This window comes from Neovison vison, chromosome 2, assembly GCF_020171115.1.
Source record: "Neovison vison isolate M4711 chromosome 2, ASM_NN_V1, whole genome shotgun sequence".
Classification (NCBI taxonomy): Eukaryota; Metazoa; Chordata; class Mammalia; order Carnivora; family Mustelidae; genus Neogale; species Neogale vison.
The window spans coordinates 226,437,102-226,456,495 of record NC_058092.1 but is presented as its reverse complement, the minus strand read 5'-3'; the positions used below and the strand labels follow the sequence as shown (position 1 = coordinate 226,456,495).

Genomic DNA, 19,394 nt, shown 5'->3' with positions numbered 1-19,394 from the left:
GGTTCTTCAGACCAACTCCAAATTTTGGATTTTTTTTAAAGATGTTATTTATTTATTTGACAGCAAGATAGAGATCACAAGGGGGCAAAGCAGCAGGCAGAGGGAGAGGGAGAAACAGGCTCCCTGCTGAGCAAGGAACCCAATACGGGCCTCGACCGATCATGACCTGAGCCGAAGGCAAGTGCTTAACTGACTGTGCCATCCAGGCGCCCCAAATCTCAGATTTTAATTGCATTATCCAAAAGAGCCATGCGAAAAAAGAACATGATAACGAAGAGATGTATTGCTTCACCAATAGATTTTATTAACAGTAACATATGCGGTGGTCACATGTCCGTGACTCTTAACACGGGGTAAGAGTGAGCAGAATATCTTCCCTCACTGTTTCTTGACTACAGAAGTTGAACCTGCAGAGAGAAAACAACAGAAAGTCAGCTTTTCCTGGTGGACCGCTGGTGTGTTGAGCGTAACACAGTCTCTCATCTCCCCAGTCTGAGCAAGAACCACTCCCTGTGCCTGAGACCAGACACTGGCCAAGGGAACACAGACCTCTTCTGTATAAAGGACTGCGTTTTCCTTTCCAGTGTTCTTTCATAGCTGCGCAAGAGCCGAGAGGAAGTGTCATTGGACCTCCCCAAGAACAGGGAGTGTTCATTTGCCATATCCTAAAGCACCCACTAAACATTTGGCTATTGTCAATCAGTGCAACCTAGGAAGGGCAGGGTCAGTGGCATAATAAAAAATCAGCCCAAGGGAAATTTCTGAGGTCCTGGTGTTACCTTCACTAGGCATTCTTACTTAATTCAATAACCAAATTGAAATGACTAGCATTACTCACTAAGACTGAACAAAACTTAGTTTGCCTAGGAGCTCATTTTCTTCAATGACATACATAAGCATGTGCAAAGGGCCTGGTACATAAAAGGTACTCAGAAGGCGCTCTCTTCTTTTTATCTTCATTTCCCTCCCTGTGGTCCGATGGCCAGCAGACTCGCAGATAGAAAATTAAAGGTTAAACACTACTAGGGATAAAGGACATGAGAAAGGAAGGGCACACAAGATCCGTATATGAATAAAGGTGAACTGAATTTGTTTTGTGGTAGTTAAGAACTTGCTGAAGTCAAATTTCCTGCCTACGAATTATGGTACCGAGCTTTCATTTAATTATCTTTAATGGAGACAAGAAAATAGTACTCTCATCCCGTCACCACCATCAAGAGGGTATATCCATTACCCCAAATTGCTCTTCTGTTCCTTTGTAATCTCTCCTTCTTGACCCTGCCCATTTCCCCTCCCCGCAGGCAGCCAGTGACCTGCTGTCAGACCTATGACACAAGGCTCAGTTGCTAAATGAAATCCCTCTTTCCATTTCAGGGTCATGAAGCCAGATTCTCAGTTTAACACTTTACTTGCATCAAATGACACATTCGTATCTACAAATCCCTCAAAGTTCTTCCCTGAAAATTCTGCTCTCTTTCCTAAAGAAACAGAAGGTACTAGGAAGCAACGGTGACCATGGCTTAGGAGAACCATTGTCGGAGATTGAGCCTACAGCAGACTTCCAGTGGGAATAGTGTGGGTGACTCGGGACTGCAAATCTCTTGGGGTTTTTATTACTTACACTTTTCCATCGTTTCTTTCCACCATGATCTTGGACGCTCCCACTCTGGGTAGAGTTGGGTTGATCACCCTGTTGTACCAAACAAATTTAACCTTCTGCAAATCTCCAACGTCCACATCAGAGTCAAATTCATTGGAGTGAGTGCTGTCTGGCTCGAGAGTACCCCTTGGGAGTTGAGAAGTTAATGAAAACATACATGAACATACAAATATAGACATATATATTTCTAAAGTGAGCTTACAGTGTATCTCTAGTAAGGTGATTGACGGTACATTCGCTCTTCTAAGGTATTAAATGCAGACACATATGCCAACTCAGTGGTAGGTCATTTGCCAACAATAACTCATATTCCTTTCAAGTCATCCTCACTTTAATAAAACTTCAAATATGTTTTAGTCACAAACCTCCCACAACTTAATGAAGGATGACATCACCATGTCATCTTTTCCCGATGGTTTTGTGGGCAGAAAAATTATTTACTGATTATAAATCAGATGCCATGCATCAAAGCAAACATCAGTGGTTTTCTCAGGAACTAGCAGAGAAAAAATTCAGAAACAGAATTCTGTAAGGTACTAAGGTATAGGATAAAATGATCTCTTCCTTGGAATGGCGTGTGGTGGTGCTCTATTCCCATATATAATGAATAAATGCATATGTTCATAACTGCATTATGTGGGCAAAGGATTCTGACATTGAAGAAGTGTAGGATAATATTTTACTCACTTGAAAATTTCATACTGTTTAGAATTTCCTTTATTTCCAAACAAAGAAACTAGCACGTGTCCCGTAACCTTCTTCCCAGACAATGTCACGGCCACCTTATACCTCCATCCTGCACAGGGGAATAATATTTGCAAACTGTCAGTTTGTAGAGAAGATATGCTAAAAACAGGCTTACTTGGATGCCATTGCTGCTGAATTTTGGATAATTTATATATAGGATTGATTGTTCTTCCAATCAAATAATCTCCTTTACCAAAATGTTCAGAAGACAGGTGTGAAGCCAAGGCAGGAGCACAGAATCTTTCCAAAGTCCATAGATATCAAGTAGTATATGTAAGTCATAATATTTCTGTTCTCAGTTTCTTAACTTAACAATTTATTTTGAATAATATAAGAACTATATCTTGAAAGAAAGTAGGAAGGGAGCACCAGGGTGGCCCAGTCAGTTAAGCCTCCAGCTCTTGTTCCAGTTCAGGTCATGATCTCACAGTCGTGAGATCAAGTCCTGTGTCTGGCTCTGAGCTCTGTGTGGAGTCTCCTTGGGGATTCTCTCTCTCTCTCTCTCTCTCCTTCTGCCTTTCCCCAGCTGGTGAACTCTCTCTCTCTCTAAAATAAAATAAATAAAATCCAAAAAGAGAAAAGATAAAAGAAAGTGGGAAGAGGGAAGAGTATGACATTTTCATCAGTTCACTACTTTTTAAAGATTTTATTTATTTACTTGAGAGAGAGAAATAGCACAAGTTGGGGGAGGAACAGGGGGACAAGCAGATTCCCCACTGAGCAGGGAGCTCAATGTGGGTGGGGCTTGATCGCAGGACCCTGAGATCATGACCTGAGCCGAAGTCAAGTGCTTACCAGACTGAGCCACCCAGATACCGCTCAATTTACTATTTTCATAGGTCATTGCATTTTAGAGTCCTATTTTTTTTTTTTTTGGTCTACATGGTCTATATTTATTTTAAAAAAATCTATTAATTCAGCTTTACCTTGCCATCAGAAAGGTATTAAGTTATGATAACCATTTTGTGGTACTAGTCCATAGTTAACTAGCAGCTTATGCTAGTTAGAGCTAGCCTGGGCCAAATTGAGGAGGGAATAAAACTTGGCTTATTTTTTGCAGTGCAGCCAACCCCACTGGCTTTAGTCTAAATAGTTTCTTCCTTGGCAACCCAGGAAGGAACATGTCTCACCATCCCTGTACCTGCTAATTCCTATCACCCATGGAGCTTCCCACCCTAAATATCTCTTAAATCTGTCAACTCCCTACCATTCCCACGATCTCTGGTATCTCTCTCCCGGATTACTTTTGTGCTTGTACAGAACCTCAGAATTTTGCTTCTGTGAAATCTTTGACTGAGTTGGAAGAGTCTGGAGCAAAAGTAATCTCCTGAATTTGGCACCAGAATAAAACACGAAGAAATTCCTTTTCCTAACATTGTTTTTTTTTTTTTCCTTTGTTCTCCCAGGTTTTTATTTTTATTTTTTTTAATTAATTTATTTATTTTCAGAAAAACAGTATTCATTATTTTTTCACCACACCCAGTGCTCCATGCAAGCCGTGCCCTCTATAATACCCACCACCTGGTACCCCAACCTCCCACCCCCCCGCCACTTCCAACCCCTCAGTTGTTTTTCAGAGTCCATAGTCTCTCATGATTCACCTCCCCTTCCAATTTACCCCAACTCCCTTCTCCTCTCTAACACCCCTTGTCCTCCATGATATTTGTTATGCTCCACAAATAAGTGAAACCATATGATAATTGACTCTCTCTGCTTGATTTATTTCACTCAGCATAATCTCTTCCAGTCCCGTCCATGTTGCTACAAAAGTTGGGTATTCATCCTTTCTGATGGAGGCATAATACTCCATAGTGTATATGGACCACATCTTTCTTATCCATTCGTCTGTTGAAGGGCATCTTGGTTCTTTCCATAGTTTGGCGACCATGGCCATTGCTGCTATAACATTGGGGTACAGATGGCCCTTCTTTTCATGACATCTGTATCTTTGGGGCAAATACCCAGGGGTTCAATTGCAGGGTCATAGGGAAGTTCTATTTTTAATTTCTTGAGGAATCTCCACACTGTTCTGCAAAGAGGCTGCACCAACTTGCATTCTGACCAACAGTGTAAGAGGGTTCCCCTTTCTCCACATCCTCTCCAACACATGTTGTTTCCTGTTTTGTTTATTTTGGCCATTCTAACTGATGTAAGGTACATACAAATGGCTATCAGACACATGAAAAAATGTTCATCATCACTAGCCCTCAGGGAGATTCCTATCATTGTTCATTCAGGCTCCCAAATTCTGCTCTTTTACACCAATGAGCCAGAGTTACATTGAACATAAGAGCTTTTGAAAAGTTTTCCATGTTGGAAAGGAGCATTTACCACTTTTGTACTGAAGAACGGTTCCACACATTTGACTGAACATGGTAAAATACATAGCATGTTGAATTTAAGGCACATATAATACTTACGAGCAAAACTAATGGCATCACCAGTGTTTAGATAAAATATCTGGTTCACTCCATTTGTTTTTCCAGGAAATCTGTCAGCGTAATGACCCATCTGCGGGCAGCCTCCGCTTGGGCAGGGGAAGCACTTGTTCTAGGGGAAATTAACAAATGATGAATGAGGACACTCTTTTAACAGCGTGTCATCTTTTTCCACCTGTTGTTGCAGTTCAAATATTTGAAAGCCAATTCTGTCGCGATGGCAAAAGACAACTTTCATAGTGTTTCAGCAAAGGTAGAAAATGCGTTTCATTAGTTACAATGACAAATTTGACTGTTAAATAACACGATACTAACAAAAATACAAAAAATCATACATAAAAGGGAATTTAAATATATACTTATACATATATTTAAATCTTTTCTCTTTTGCTTCTGTATGTTGCTCAAGACATCCATTTGCCTACAGGTAGTTAGACTTTATTTTAGAAAGATTGCAAAAGAAAGAGCAAGGGGTGATCATCAGCTCCAATATGCAAAATAGTATCCATTAGGAGTCAGGTTTTTCTCACATTTTTCATTTCCCACTTTAGCATATTAAGGTCTGAAGGATTCGGACCTCAGAATTTTCCTAGTGTGAACAGAAAATGCCCCAGTTGGCCCTTAAGTCCTCACTGTGAGGTTGGGGTGTGGAGAATACACGTCTCACTTAGGAAAAATGTTCTCTTTCTGGGCCAGGAATTATGGGAAGAAGAGAGGAAGAGGGAGAAACAGAGTGGGAAGGGCAAACATCACAATTTCTTCTATGGAAAGGTAATCCTACTCCACAGTAGAGGCAAGGGGCAGACTCTTGGATCAATGAACCAGATGGGGACTGGGCCAAGTCTCAGGGTCTGCATCTAACAAAAGTTAAGGAGAGACTGAGCCAGTCAGGAAGAAATGGCCAGAGCTCTATGAGGAAGATGGCCAAGCCAGAAGAGTTGATATTCCTAAACATTATCTGCAAACACCAGCAGCACATCCATCAATAATGCAGACCCCCAGGTCCTCCCCTCTGCCCTACACACATACTGGCCACCAGCACCATAACCACTGTGCCCAATACCAGCTTGGAGAGAAGATGATGAAAGGGTCCAAAGGCTGAGAAATATGAAAAACTGAGAACTTTTCCTTATAAAAGTGTCTGAGCATCACCTAAAAAGACTGTTTATATTACTGAACTCAGACTAAATTTTAACTGAATAAAACCTAAAGCTTCTTTGTTAATTTTCCCCATTATCTAGAGATTGGGGAACACGATAAAAATAAAGTTAAACCAAAGGAAGGGGATGGTGATCTTCTTTGTGCACAGCTGTACTATGCATCCTCCCAACACACATAGCCAACAGGTGCTGAATGCCAATTATTAGAGTTCAGATTCTGAACTAAGGAACTAAAACATATCTCATTAAGTCCTCCCACAAAACCAATGGAATCTACCGTTATTATTTACATTTAGAAATGGAAAAAACTGCCTTAGAGAGAGGTTAAATATTTTGTCCAAATCATTCAGCCAATTAATGGTGAAACCAGCTTTTAGGTCCTTTCTCTTCGACACTAAGTTATACATCTTGATAATTATGACTTCACCTGGTGTGTTATTTAAAATTGTCTTTATTAAATATACATAGGTTGTATATTTTTGTTGTGAAAAATTATAGTGAAAGGAAGAACAATAAAAATTAACAGGCAACAGATACATCATTTTCAAGATTACATGTAAGGATCCTAATCCAGATACCTAGCGAATACCAAACAAGATGAAAACTCAAAAACAAGCAAGCAAACAAACAAAAACTTGACAACTATAAGATTGCACAGAAATATCCACAAGCACATAATGATATAGCTTTATAGGGTCAGCATTTAAGACAAGTTTTCCATATTTATCAGCATCCTGTAGCCATAGCTCAGATGTCCATAGACTTTTTTTAGTAATAATTATTTCTAAAACAAGTTTGAATTTTTGCCTGATACACACTGAAGGGATAGAGAACAAGGTAGATACGGAACATCTCAGTACACAAGCCCATTTTTCTAAAGTTCTCCAATGTCTCATCACTATTATGATAAATACATATGTCAACTATATTTCTTTAAAAAATAAAAATATAGAGAGGCAGCTGGGTGGCTCAGTGGGTTAGACCTCTGCCTTTGGCTCAGGTCATGATCTCAGAGTCCTGAGATCAAGTCCCACATGGGGCTCTCTGCTCAGCAGGAAGCCTGCTTTCCCCCTCTCTCTGCCTCTCTACCTACTTGTGATCTCTCTCTCTGTCAAATAAACAAATAAATAAATATAAAAATATATATATATAATTAAAAGTATAATGTGGCAATCATATAGTGGCATTCATTGAATGCATGTCACATACAGTGAACTACACTCGTCATGAGAGGCGATGGTCACAAAATTCTTTAGGTACAAGGCGGCTTCTACTTACTGCAGTGAAAACGCTGTAAGAGGCACAAGGGAATCCAGCAAAGCCATCAGGGTTGAGGATGCTATCAGAGTAATATTTGTAGCTTCTTAAGTGATTACAGGCCACAAAGTCACGAGTTCCTTTGAAATCAGACAGTACACATTAATAACATTTTATTTTTCCAAGGTAATGTCACAATTAGAACATGGTGGTTGAATAGAATTTTCTAATTCGTGGGAGCTCATGGTGGTCATAGAACAGAATCATCCATGAAGTATATTTATGATTTGTGATGTAATTAGAAATTAAATGTCATTTAAGATTTTAATAGCAATGCCATAGCTAAATGAAATAGAAAAATAACTTCAGAACGAAGAAATTTGTCATTCAAAAAAGGAAGAAATTCGTCCATATAGATAGAAGGACAACTTACTAAAGCGTTCCCTGAATTAGGAAATTCTGAATTGGAAAGTTGACTACAAATACATTGTCTTTCTACAGTCTCCTCCTGCCCACTTTCCCCAGTGAAAAGCCTATATTTTGGATTAAAAGTCCTATGTTGTAGAAAATGAGACCTGTACCGAAATATTGAGCAAGTTTAGTAAAAAGTGAAACACAAATTTTGAAAATCTCTTCATGCACGTAATGGTTTTACCTTCCCAGATCCCATCTATGTCAACAATCTGAGAGAGAATGTTCTTCTGACATCCGGGCATGTCTTTTCCTCCATTTGGAAAGAAATCTAGGTGGCCTGCAGTTTGACTCATTCCGAAACCTAAGGAATATTAAAATATGAGAAAGTTGATGTTGATGTATAGACTCAAACACTTTAGAACACTCTACTATATGGACTCAGAAACACTGGCAGATGACTTGAAGGACTCACCCATGTTGGGGATTATAGGGGCACCATCTGTGTGAATTACATCCACAAACTGGGCATCACTGGGGTCTAGTCGGACTAGTTCAGGCGTGCCCTCAAAGCAAGGCTCAGCTGGGTCCAACCCTAAGGTAAATAGAATGTGTGTGTTAATATCAGTGTACACCCACATTGAGCTTTCGTCATTAATTACCCACTCAAGTGCAAGCATTGGCGGGAGCCATGACTTAAGCCTGGAATGATATAAGCTAGTTCTTCCTGATCTTATCATTTTCTTACACTTTCTCTGTCTAATTTTCTATTTGCATGATAGTGAATTTTCCTCAATCCATGGGATTTGGCTCTACTTATGGATGCTTAGTCCCTGGGACAACCCCAGCTACTAAGAGCAGTTACAAGGAAAGAGATAGGTTCTGGGAGACTCCTAAAAGCTGGTCAGGTTAAAGGAGTCCCTATTCTACTGCAAAATCCTGCGAGGGCAAGACTTTGGTATTCATGGTCACCAAGACCACAGCTTCACAGAGGGCCTTGCTGAGCAGGCTCTTGTAAACATTTATGAATTATGAGAAAGAATGTTGTCTCCAGCAAACTAATGATAGACATCTAAACACCCCCATCAATCCAAATGTCACCAATTTATCCAAAATCAAAAAGAGTCAGAAGGTCAGAGACAGAGTGGGATGATGGAAGAGGAAAGTGGGTGCTCCCTAAAGTGGTCCCCTCACAGATCCAGGATAGCAAAGTCTTTCCTATATGGTTGCAAGGTTGTTTTAGGGCCTGGGTATATACCATGTGATCCCACTGGCCAAGTGCAACCAGTCTGAGATTTGTGAGATACTATTTTTTATCTAATGAGAGCATGCAGAATTGGTTAGCCCATCCTGATCACCTGTCCCCTGCCACTCTTGGCTTGTGTTCAATGAGGCCTGGGATAATTATCAATTGCTACTGAAGCAGAATGTAAGTAATTATGCATTTTTGAGCTTCTTGGGTTTAATTCTTTTTATTATTTATTCTATTATTTATGCTATTTATTCTATTTATGAAACTTGTCCTTTGTGAATGCCTGACAATAGAAAAATAGACCTCCTGATGTTCTTAATTAAAATTTTAGTCATATACTATATAGATATATATATGTTAAATAAGGCTCTGTAGGCCAAAGATCAATATCAACAAAAAATCACAAGGCCTCAGTACAGACTAATTGCTGATCGTGTGGCCCAATTCAGAAAACGCCAAATTTCCATCCATTTGGACCTCATATAGGCTACACTGAGTCCAATTTTTCAGTATTTACTGTTTTGACCTACCTGTGATTCGTCCAACAGTCCCGTTGGTCCTCCTTCCCGCCTCTCCAGCTGCATGAGAGCCTAGGCTGTGGCCAATGATGTGGACATTGGAAGGTGAGTACCCAAACGCTGACTGTTGGAAAGAAAATTTCTTCAGAATATTTCCTAATACTGCAAACTTCAAGATGGCCACAGAAGGGGATCCTTGCAAAACATGAAAACATGCAACCCCTTCAAAGCAACTGATTTTCGTGACTTTTTTTTAGTAGTCATGGAAAATGGCAATGATCTAATGTTTAAGCTGGTGGAATCTGGGCTCTTTTTTGTTGTTTTACTATGTAGAGGAACCCTTGCTGGGTATGAGGAATCGTTACCCAGAAGTGGTAAAGCAAATATATGAGTTAGCAAATAATAAAACAATTACTTAAGGATATTCCTGTTTAACATTTTTTTTAAGGTTTTAGTTACCAAAGTAGATTAGTTTGGTGTCATTGTGCTCTGTTAAAAAAATTAAAAACATAACCAAAACCAAGGTAGTTTCATCTTGAAGTTAACATTATCACACCTACTTGGTTTAATAAACAGTAAAATGAAAGGAATACTGATGGGATTCAGTAGCAGCAACCTACCCAACTGCTTGAGTAACATCACTTAAAAAAAAAAAAACTAGTTTTGTTTTTTTTTATTTTAAGAGGAATATTGATGAAGCTCAAATCTAGATTGATGGATTGATTTTGCATTTTTCTTTTCAACCACAGGGAAAGTCAAATCTCAGTAGAGGAATGTCTTTAGTAATTATCATGCCAACAGCAATTTTTAAAAAACATTTTACAGAGAATCTGGAGAGCAATGTGCATGGAATTTTATACAACCTAGAGGGAGTTACCTGAAGAACTTCAACAAAATAAGCCACTTCTGCCCCCACAATCCGGATGTTCTGGGAGGCCTGCGTGTAACCAGTGCGGGAGCCACTTTTCCAGTCTACACAGATGCAGTTCAAACTTTCCACTTTGAACAGGTTCTGATGGAACAGACACAATAAAAAGGTAAAGAATTCAGGATATTTATAAATTAATAATTAACACATTTGAGAATGAGGGTAAATTTCCTCTATGACTTATACATCATCAAGCTTATTTTTAACCCCACAACAATGAACAAAACTAGAGATATGAAATTCCTTTTGAAGTTTAACATTGGCTCCAAATTGAGGGTCTGGCCATAGCAGGAACTGGATTCTTGGGCTATCTACTGTAACAGATGCATAGACATTTGTTGCAGGGAGAAACGTATAAAGTGGGGTACAGTGGATTGTCTCATCAGAGCATCATAAATGTCATAAGCCTATATTGTCCTTACTAGAATGCATCCCAGGACATTGTCCCTTACTAGAAGGCATCCCAGGAATGTTTTGTTCACTGCTGTATCCTCAGTGCCTCAAATAGTTCCTGGTACATAGTAGGTGTTCAATAAATATTTACTGGATGAATGAATAAATGAAAGGCTATGTTAGGGCTCCCTTAAATAAATATACTGAACAGGGCGCCTGGGTGGTTCAGTGGGTTAAGCCGCTGCCTTCGGCTCAGGTCATGATCTCAGGGTCCTGGGATCGAGTTCCGCATCGGGCTCTCTGCTCGGCAGGGAGCCTGCTTCCCTCCCTCTCTCTCTGCCTGCCTCTCTGTCTACTTGTGATTTCTCTCTGTCAAATTAATAAATAAAATCTTTAAAAATAAATAAATAAATAAATATACTGAACATAAATGGGTAAGCTTTTCCATGATGGAAAGAATAATCAAAGTTTTTGGATGAAAATATTTTATTTTATATTACTGATGAATTACTTCACATAAAAGCATAACCCACTAGATATATACTGGAAGCTTTGTTGATGCAGGTCAATGATAGTTTCATGAATATTAGATCTGAGAGGAATTTTGTTTGTTTGGGTATGTGTATGGTTATACATATCCCCACCTTTTCCCCAAGACTTTCAGGAGGATGAAGCAATCTTAGAAATCACTTCCAATTCTTTTATTTTATAGATAGAAATCTCCAAAGAGGGAAAATGATTTGCTAATGTCATGGTTGGCCAAGGATAGAGTCAGAACTAGAGTCTAGGACCTTTGACCTTCTAGGGTAATCCATTTTTGGGTTTTTTTTGTTTGTTTGTTTTTACCATAAAGCAACCATGTAGCTGCTTCGCAGAGGGCCTGCGAAGATTGTGTACACATACCTAAAAATTTTTAGATACACTTATCTAAAAAAATTTACATTCCCTTTGAGCTAAGAATCCCTTTGTCTTTTTCCTTCATTGTATAAAAATTGATTTCTACCCTCCCCCTAACAATCATCAGCTTAAATTATTTTTGAAGACAAATTAGGGTTTTGCTGATTATTTTCAAACTTGTGAAGTAAAGCCCGTTTATTTTGTCTGTCTTCAGGATTGGTGGATAGTTCTCTAGAGTTGATTCAATCCAGCCTTTGGCTCAAGTCATAGACAGGTCTGAAATTAAAAGTGTTTAGGAGGACCATTGTGTCTTGTTTTTTGGACCTTGGAAGAAATGACTGCACCTGTGCTCCATGCTGGCCACTAATGCTTGTTGAATAGATGAATCAAGAATAATGTTCCTCAAGCACTGGCAGTTGCTAGGAAAAATATGTTCTATTTGATTTTCTATCTTTTAGTTCTTCATTATCATGGGGCACACGGCCAAAGGCAAATTAAAGAAAATTGGATCACTATGGTTGAAACAACAGAAGCCGAAAATGAAAACCTACACAGTTTTCCCAGTTATTGCTACCATCGGAGATCAAAGAGTAGCAAGTGAAAATCAAAGGAAAACAATTAGTTTGGGCAAAATAAGTTATCTTAGTTCTTCATATAGAAATGAAAACCTACTGAAAAAATTAAAGTTATTGAAAACACAACTAATATTGCATCAGTAGGGCAACATCTGTTGCTAAAGTTTTGAAATATCTCAGTATTAGTTATTAAATAACCACTACCTAGAGCCACCAAATGCTTGCCAACCTTGCTGCCCTGACTGTCCCTGGTACCCTCTACACCCTACCACCCCTTGTACCTCCCCTTGAACCCTCAGGAGAGTCAGATGATTCCCTGATGCCAAAGTGGTTGGTATTTGTCCTGATTGGTTGCAACCTGTGCCTTCCCCATTGTTAATCATCATTCTGGGAACAACCTTCCCTTAATTGATTATCATGTCTCACCTTGCATAGATTGGATAACCAGTTTTCTTCTCCCTTGTCTATGAATCCGTGAATAATAAAGCGGGTTTTTCTATCTGTTTTGAAGTTGGAGTTTGTGATAGTTGATGGATCTGCAGCAAGTTCCTATTTAGGGAAGAAAAGTGTTTAATGTTCAGTTTCTTATATGTCCAATAGAACCATTTGTACATGGAGGAAGACAGCACGTAGGAGAACACCATCAAGACTTGAGATCCTTGTGAATAAGGATTCTCCTATTACAGGCAGGCAGGCTATTTGCAATCACCAAGTTCCAGACATCATAACATTTTTGCAGTTGTTCTACTCAGAATAAATGTCTGCTATAATATTGATGTAGGGGTTTTGTTTACAGACAACAGAAGGCTTCGTGTGTGTGTATGTGTGTGTACAATTTTATACACCCATACACACACATATATAATGTTGGGAGATTATATATAATATTGGGAGAGTTTATACATATGTATATATATATTATATATAACTATATTCAGAGTGTTTATTACATGGTGACATAGAGGTAGGATAAAAATGATATCAAGTTCCAGTCAAGACAAAGGGTGGTTGAATGGATTAAAAAAACAAGACCAATTTATAGGCTGTCTACTGGATCATTTTAGATCTAAAGACACATGCAGACTAAAAATGAGGGGATGAAAAAAGGTATTCTAAGTAAATGGAAACAAAAAGAAAGCTGGAGTAGCAATACTTGTATCAGACAAAATAGACTTTAAAACAAAGGCTATAATAAGAAACAAATAAGGAATTTATGTAAAGATAAAGGGATTTATCCAATAAGAAGATACAACACTTGTAAAAATTTCTGCACTTAACATAGAAACACCTAATAACATAAAGCAAATATTAATGGACGCAAAGGGAGAAATTGATAGTAATACAATAATAGCAGGGGGATTTAACACTGTGTTTACATCAATGTATAGATCTCCCAACAGAAAATCAATAAAGAAAAAGTGATTTTAAATGACACCTTAGAACAGATGGACTAACATATATTCACAGAACATTCTATCCCCAAACAGCAGAATACACATTCTTCTCAAGTACATGAGGACATTCTCCAGAATAAGTCAAATGTTGGGCCACAAAACAAGCTTCAATAGATTTAAGAAGATTGAAATCATATCAAACATATTTTATGACAACACTGGTATGAAGCTAGAAATCAACTATAAGAAGAAAAGTGGAAAAAAATACAAACAGGTGGAGACTAAACTACATGCTATTAAACAACCAATGGGTCAAGGAAGAAATTGAAGATCTAGTTAAATCAATATCTTGAGATAAATAAAAATGTAAATGCAATGTTCAAAAATCTATGGGACTCAGCAAAAGCCGTTCTAAGAGGGGAGTTTATAGTGATACAGGCCCACATCAAGAAATAAGAAAAGGCTCAAATAAACAACCTAAGCTCATACCTAAAGGAACTAAAAAAATAAGAACAAATAAAACCCAAAATTAATAGAAGGAAGGAAATAATAAATATCAGAGTGGAAATAAATGCAATAGAGACTTAAAAAACTATAGAAAAGATTGATAAAACTAAGAACTATTTCTCTGAAGTGTAAACAAAATTGATGAACCTTTAGCCAGACTCATTAAGGAAAAAAACAGAGAGGGACAATAAATAAAATGAGAAGTGAAAAAGAAGTTACAGCTTATACTACAGAAATACAAAGGATTATAGGAGACTACTACTAACTGTGATATGACAACAAGTTGGACAACCTAGAAAAAAATGGACAAAGTCCTAGAAATAGATGATCTTTCAAGACTAAATCAGAAAGAAATATAAAATCTGAACAGACCAATTACTAGTAAGGAGATCAAATCAGTAATTATACTCTCAGCAAACAAAAGTCCAGGACTAGACAGAGTCACAGGTGAATTATACCAAACATTTAAAGAAATCCTAAAACCTATCTTTCTTAAACAATTCCAAAATACTGAAGAGGAAAGAATGTCTCTAAACTCATTCTACAGGGTTAGCATTAATCTAATACCAAAACCAGACAAACACTATAAAACAAACAAACAAACAAACTCAGACCAATATTCCTGATAAACATAGATGTAAACACCTTCAACAAAATAGCAGCAAACTAAATTCAAAAATGCATTAAAAGGATCATTTATCATGATCAGGTGGGATTTATTTCAGTGATGCAAGGACGGCTCAATAACTACATATCAACCACAGTGATACAGTGCATTAACAAAACAAAGAATAAAAATCATACAATCATCTCAATGGATACAGAAAAAGCATTTGACAAAATTCAACATTCATTTATGATAAAACCTCAATAAATTGGGCATAGAGGATATATAACTCAACTAATAAAAGACATATATGACAAACCCACAGTTAACAGCATACTCAATAGTGAAAGCTGAAGGCTTTTCTTTTTCTAAAATCAGGAACAAAATAAGGATGCCCACTCTTGCCACTTTTATTCAGCATAGTATTGTAAATCCTGGCTTCAGCAGCTGGGCAAGAAAAAGAAATAAAATCATCCAAACTGGAAAAGAAGTAAAGCTGTCAGGATTTGCATAGGACAGTATACTATATATTGAAAACCCTAAAGCCTCCACCAAGAAACTATTAGAACTAAAAAATGAATTCAATAAGTCGCAGGATACAAAATCAATATACAGAAATTTGTAGCATTTCTATACATAATAATGAACTATCAGAAAGAGACATTAAGAGTACAATCTCATTCATAATTGCAGCAAAAAGAATAAAATACCTAGGAATAAATTTAACCAAGAAAGTGAAAGACCTATCTTCTGGAAACTATGACACTGATGAAAGAAGGTGAAGGCAATGCAAATAAATGAAAAGATTACCTTGCTCATTGACTAGAAGAATTAATGTTAAAATGTTCATACTACCCAAAGCAGTTCAATGCCACACAAATTCAAATTCAAAGCAATCCCTATAAAAACATCAATGACACTTTTCATAGAACTAGAACAATAATGCTAAAATTTATAGGGAACCACCAAAGACCCTGAGTAGCCAAAACAATCTTGAAAAAGAAAAACAAAACTCTCAATTTTAAATAATAGTACAAAGCTATAGTAATCAAAACAATAAAGCACAGGCACAAATACAGAAACATAGATCAAGGGAACAAAATAGCACAGAAATAACCCCGCACTTATATGGTTAACTAGTGTACAATAAGAGAGGCAAGAATATACAGTGGGACCAAGATAGGCTCTTCAGTAAATGGTGTTGGACAGACATAAACAAAAGAATGAAACTGGAACCCACTCTTGCACCATATAAAAAAATAAACTCAAAACAGAGTAAAGACAAAATGTAAGACCTGAAACCATAGAATTCCTAGAAGAAAACATAGTCTGTAATTTCTTTGACATTGGCCTTAGCAATATTTTTGCTTAGCAATATTTTTAGACAAGAACAACAAAAGAAAAGGTAAACAAATGGGACTACATAAAATGAAAAAGCCTTTGTACAGCAAAAGAAACCATCAACAAAAATGAAAGACAATCTACTGAATGGCAGAAGATATTTGCCAATGGTATATTTATTAAGGGGTTAACACCCAAGTTATATAAAGAACACATACAACTCAATATCAGAAAAAAAAATAGTCGGATAAAATAATGGGTGGAGAATCGAGATAGATGTTTTTCCAAAAAAGATATACAGATGCCAAAAGGGACATGAAAAGACACTCAACATCACTCATCACCAGGGAAATACAAATCAAAACCATAGTAAGATATCACATCACACTTGTCAGAATGGCTATTATTAAAAAGACAAGAATTAACAAGTGTTGGTGAGCATGTGGAAAAGGGGAACCCTCATGCACTGTTGGTGGGAATGTAAATTGGTGCAGTTACCAATAATAAATGGAATGGATGTTCCTCAAAAAATTAAAAATAGAACTACCATATGATCCAGCAATTCCACTTCTAGGTTTTTATCTGAAAAAAATGAAAACACTAATTTGAATAGAAATTTGCACCCCTATGTTCACTGCAGTATTATTTACAACAACCAAGATAAGCAGGCAACCTAAATGTTCACTGATAGATGAGTGAATAAAGAAGATATATAATATATATTATTATATGTAACATATAATATTATATATATCTATATATAGATATATAGCAATATTACTCAACCATAAGAAGAATGAAATCTTGCCATTCATGACAACGTGGATGGACTTAGAGAGTATTATGCTAAGTGAAATAAGTTAGATAGGACAAGTACCATATGATTTTACTTAAAAAAACAAATCTAAAAAAACAAAACAAATGAATAAGCAAAACAAAACAAGACTCATAGATACAGGGAGTAAATTGAAATGGTAGCCAGCAGGGATGGAGGTGGGGGGATGGATGAACTAGGTAAAGGGGATTAAGAGGTACAACCTTCCAGTTGTAAAATAAATAAGACAAGAAGATGTAATGTACAGCATAGAGAATATAGCCAAAAATATTGTAACAACTTTGTATGGTGACATGGTAACTAGACTTATTATGATGATCATTTCATAATGGTTTTATATAACGAATCACTATGTTGTACACCTGAAACTAATGCCATATTGCATATCAATCATTCTTTAATAGAAAATAAAGTGGGGGTGCCTGGGTGGCTCAGTGGGTTAAGCCTCTGCCTTCAGCTCAGGTCATGATCTCAGGGTCCTGGGATGGAGCCCCGCATCGGGCTCTCTGCTCAGCGGGGAGCCTGCTTCCTCCTCTCTCTCTGTCTGCCTCTCTGCCTACTTGTGGTCTGCCAAATAAATAAATAAAATCTTAAAGAAAAAGAAAATAAAGTGAATCTAAATTAAAACAAAGAGAATAATTAAGTTAATCCATTAATCAAGTTAATGGACCTTTTATACAGTTACGTAAAATAATACTTAACCTCACTGCCCCAAAAGTCTACAAAGATGCAAATTCCACTAATTTGTTTCTTTGGAAAACTTAAAAATTTAGTATTCTTATTACATAAAATGGATAGGACTTAGTTCTGAAAACAGTGAGTTCTCTTACTTGAAAGTTATTCGGGTTCTCATTAGTATACAGGAGGAAGCGAGTATTGACATCTTTTGGAGCCCAAGGCAGTATTTTGAGGGGTCTTTCCACAATTCCTGCCCATGGGGCGTCATCACTAAAGCAGCCAAGTCTTGGGAAGCAGACTTCTTTTCCTGTAATCACCCAAAAGCATTTCAAGGATGTTAGTTTAATCAGAATTCTCTTTTTTTTAATGGTCTCTCTGCCAAAATATGAGTTAAATTACATTTTGTGGGCTCTTTGCTTCCTCTGCATCCCCAGACATCTTCCTATCAATGTACTCACAAAATAGCTTCAGCATCCCAGCTGAAGATAGGCTTCTGTCCCTCATTTCTACAATGTACCACCACCCGACTCTCCTCGCGTCTCTGTTCAGTCCCGTGCTGGGACCCAGTTTTGCTTCTCAATGCGGATGTCTTCCTTGGGCCACCGGTGCCCAAGAAAAGAGCAACCTTGTGTCTCCAAGCCTTCATAGAGAGGGTTGAGGTTTTCAGTTCTTTATAGCCATCTTCTGTTGTGTTGGGCTTTGGGTAGAAAGCTAAAGTTTCATGCAAATGCCAAAACTTTATATCTCTACCTCACTGAGAATTTAGGTCTCTGACCTATGTTTGAGGAGCATTCTAGATTCCCATGATGAAGAAGCAGCTCATTAAAAATCAAACAGATTTTTGGTTTGACACAACTCTGTGCTTGGATGTTAACTCATAAAAGAACAACACAAAGGAAGAGATATCCAGGAGGATAAAGTCTAGATTTATAGTAGGTGTAGGAGCAGTAGCTGTTGTGGGGGCAACATTCTCAAAATGTCACTACGTGCCAGGGGCCAGGTAAGACAATTTACAGGACTTATGTAAGTCTCACAACTGTCCTGTGTTGGCGTAGGTATTATATGCCCATTTCACAGATGAGGATAGTGAAGCACAGAGAAGGTAAGAGTTTTGCTCAGGTTAATACACCTGTGGCCAGTAGAAACGGCTCAACTTCCACCCTTGATTCCAAGCCAGGGTTGCTAGATTAGCAAATGAAAATAAAAGTCACCTGTGAGTTTCAGATACACAATGAATACATTTTAGTATAACTTTGTGTCACATATTCATTGATTATCTGAAATATTTATCTGAAGTTCAAATTTAGCTATCTTGGATTTTATCTAGCAACCGTACTCAAGAGCTTGTACTCTTAATCATGTATCTTTTTTGTTCTACTCCTTATGCCATAGTGGCTTGAGTTCAGGCATCACAAATTTTCTGGAAGGTGTGAAGCAGGAAATCACTTACAGCACTACATAAATATCTTTTCTTACCTACTACTGCTCCCAGCAGCAGTGATAGTGTCCAGATTAGCAGCATCTAAATAAAGTAAAAAATATGATTGAGTGTGGCTAAATAAGTTTTTAAAACATTAGCATAATTCAAGTTCAGTTAGAGCTCTGGAGGAAAATTGGTAAATTCTAGTAAACGAGGCTTGGGAAGCACGTTCCTGACTCACCGTGGCAGTTCCGTCAGGTTCCACACACAACCAGATAGCACCTTGCAGGTCCTTTTATAAGCAAATCTTATCTGTTTGAGAAGTTCCATGGAAAAGTGGCATGAAAACAGAGGACGTTCCAAGTGTGCATTTATA

General features: G+C 37.6%; 1 protein-coding gene across 2 annotated transcripts; it reads right to left on the bottom strand.

Moving 5' to 3' along the window:
* Window positions 1-343: 343 nt before the first annotated feature.
* Window positions 344-19,120, bottom strand: LOC122899019 (pancreatic lipase). Of its 2 annotated transcripts, XM_044236676.1 has the most exons (13): window positions 19,075-19,120; window positions 17,736-17,905; window positions 12,663-12,785; window positions 10,321-10,455; window positions 9,456-9,567; window positions 8,149-8,268; window positions 7,918-8,037; window positions 7,284-7,402; window positions 4,828-4,957; window positions 2,348-2,456; window positions 1,624-1,786; window positions 472-476; window positions 344-407 (listed from the first exon to the last, which is right to left on the bottom strand). In XM_044236676.1, exons 1-13 carry the CDS (start codon window positions 19,118-19,120, stop codon window positions 344-346), a joined length of 1,416 nt encoding a protein of 471 aa, XP_044092611.1. The 2 variants fall into 2 exon arrangements, with proteins under 2 accessions (XP_044092611.1, XP_044092609.1); XM_044236674.1 differs by lacking the exon at window positions 472-476 and having other exon boundaries at window positions 1,622-1,786; window positions 17,751-17,905.
* Between the last annotated feature and the right edge of the window lie 274 nt (window positions 19,121-19,394).

What these genes read in the sequence shown, in the direction of transcription:
- LOC122899019 (XM_044236676.1), bottom strand. Translation starts at nt 19,120, where the DNA reads ATGCTGCTAATCTGGACACTATCACTGCTGCTGGGAGCAGTAGTAG. An exon ending in CCCTATAATCCCCAACATGG is followed by an intron (nt 8,038 to 8,148) that starts GTGAGTCCTTCA and finishes AATATTCCTTAG; the next exon opens with GTTTCGGAATGAGTCAAACT. An exon ending in CATAGATGGGATCTGGGAAG is followed by an intron (nt 7,403 to 7,917) that starts GTAAAACCATTA and finishes CTGATTTCAAAG; the next exon opens with GAACTCGTGACTTTGTGGCC.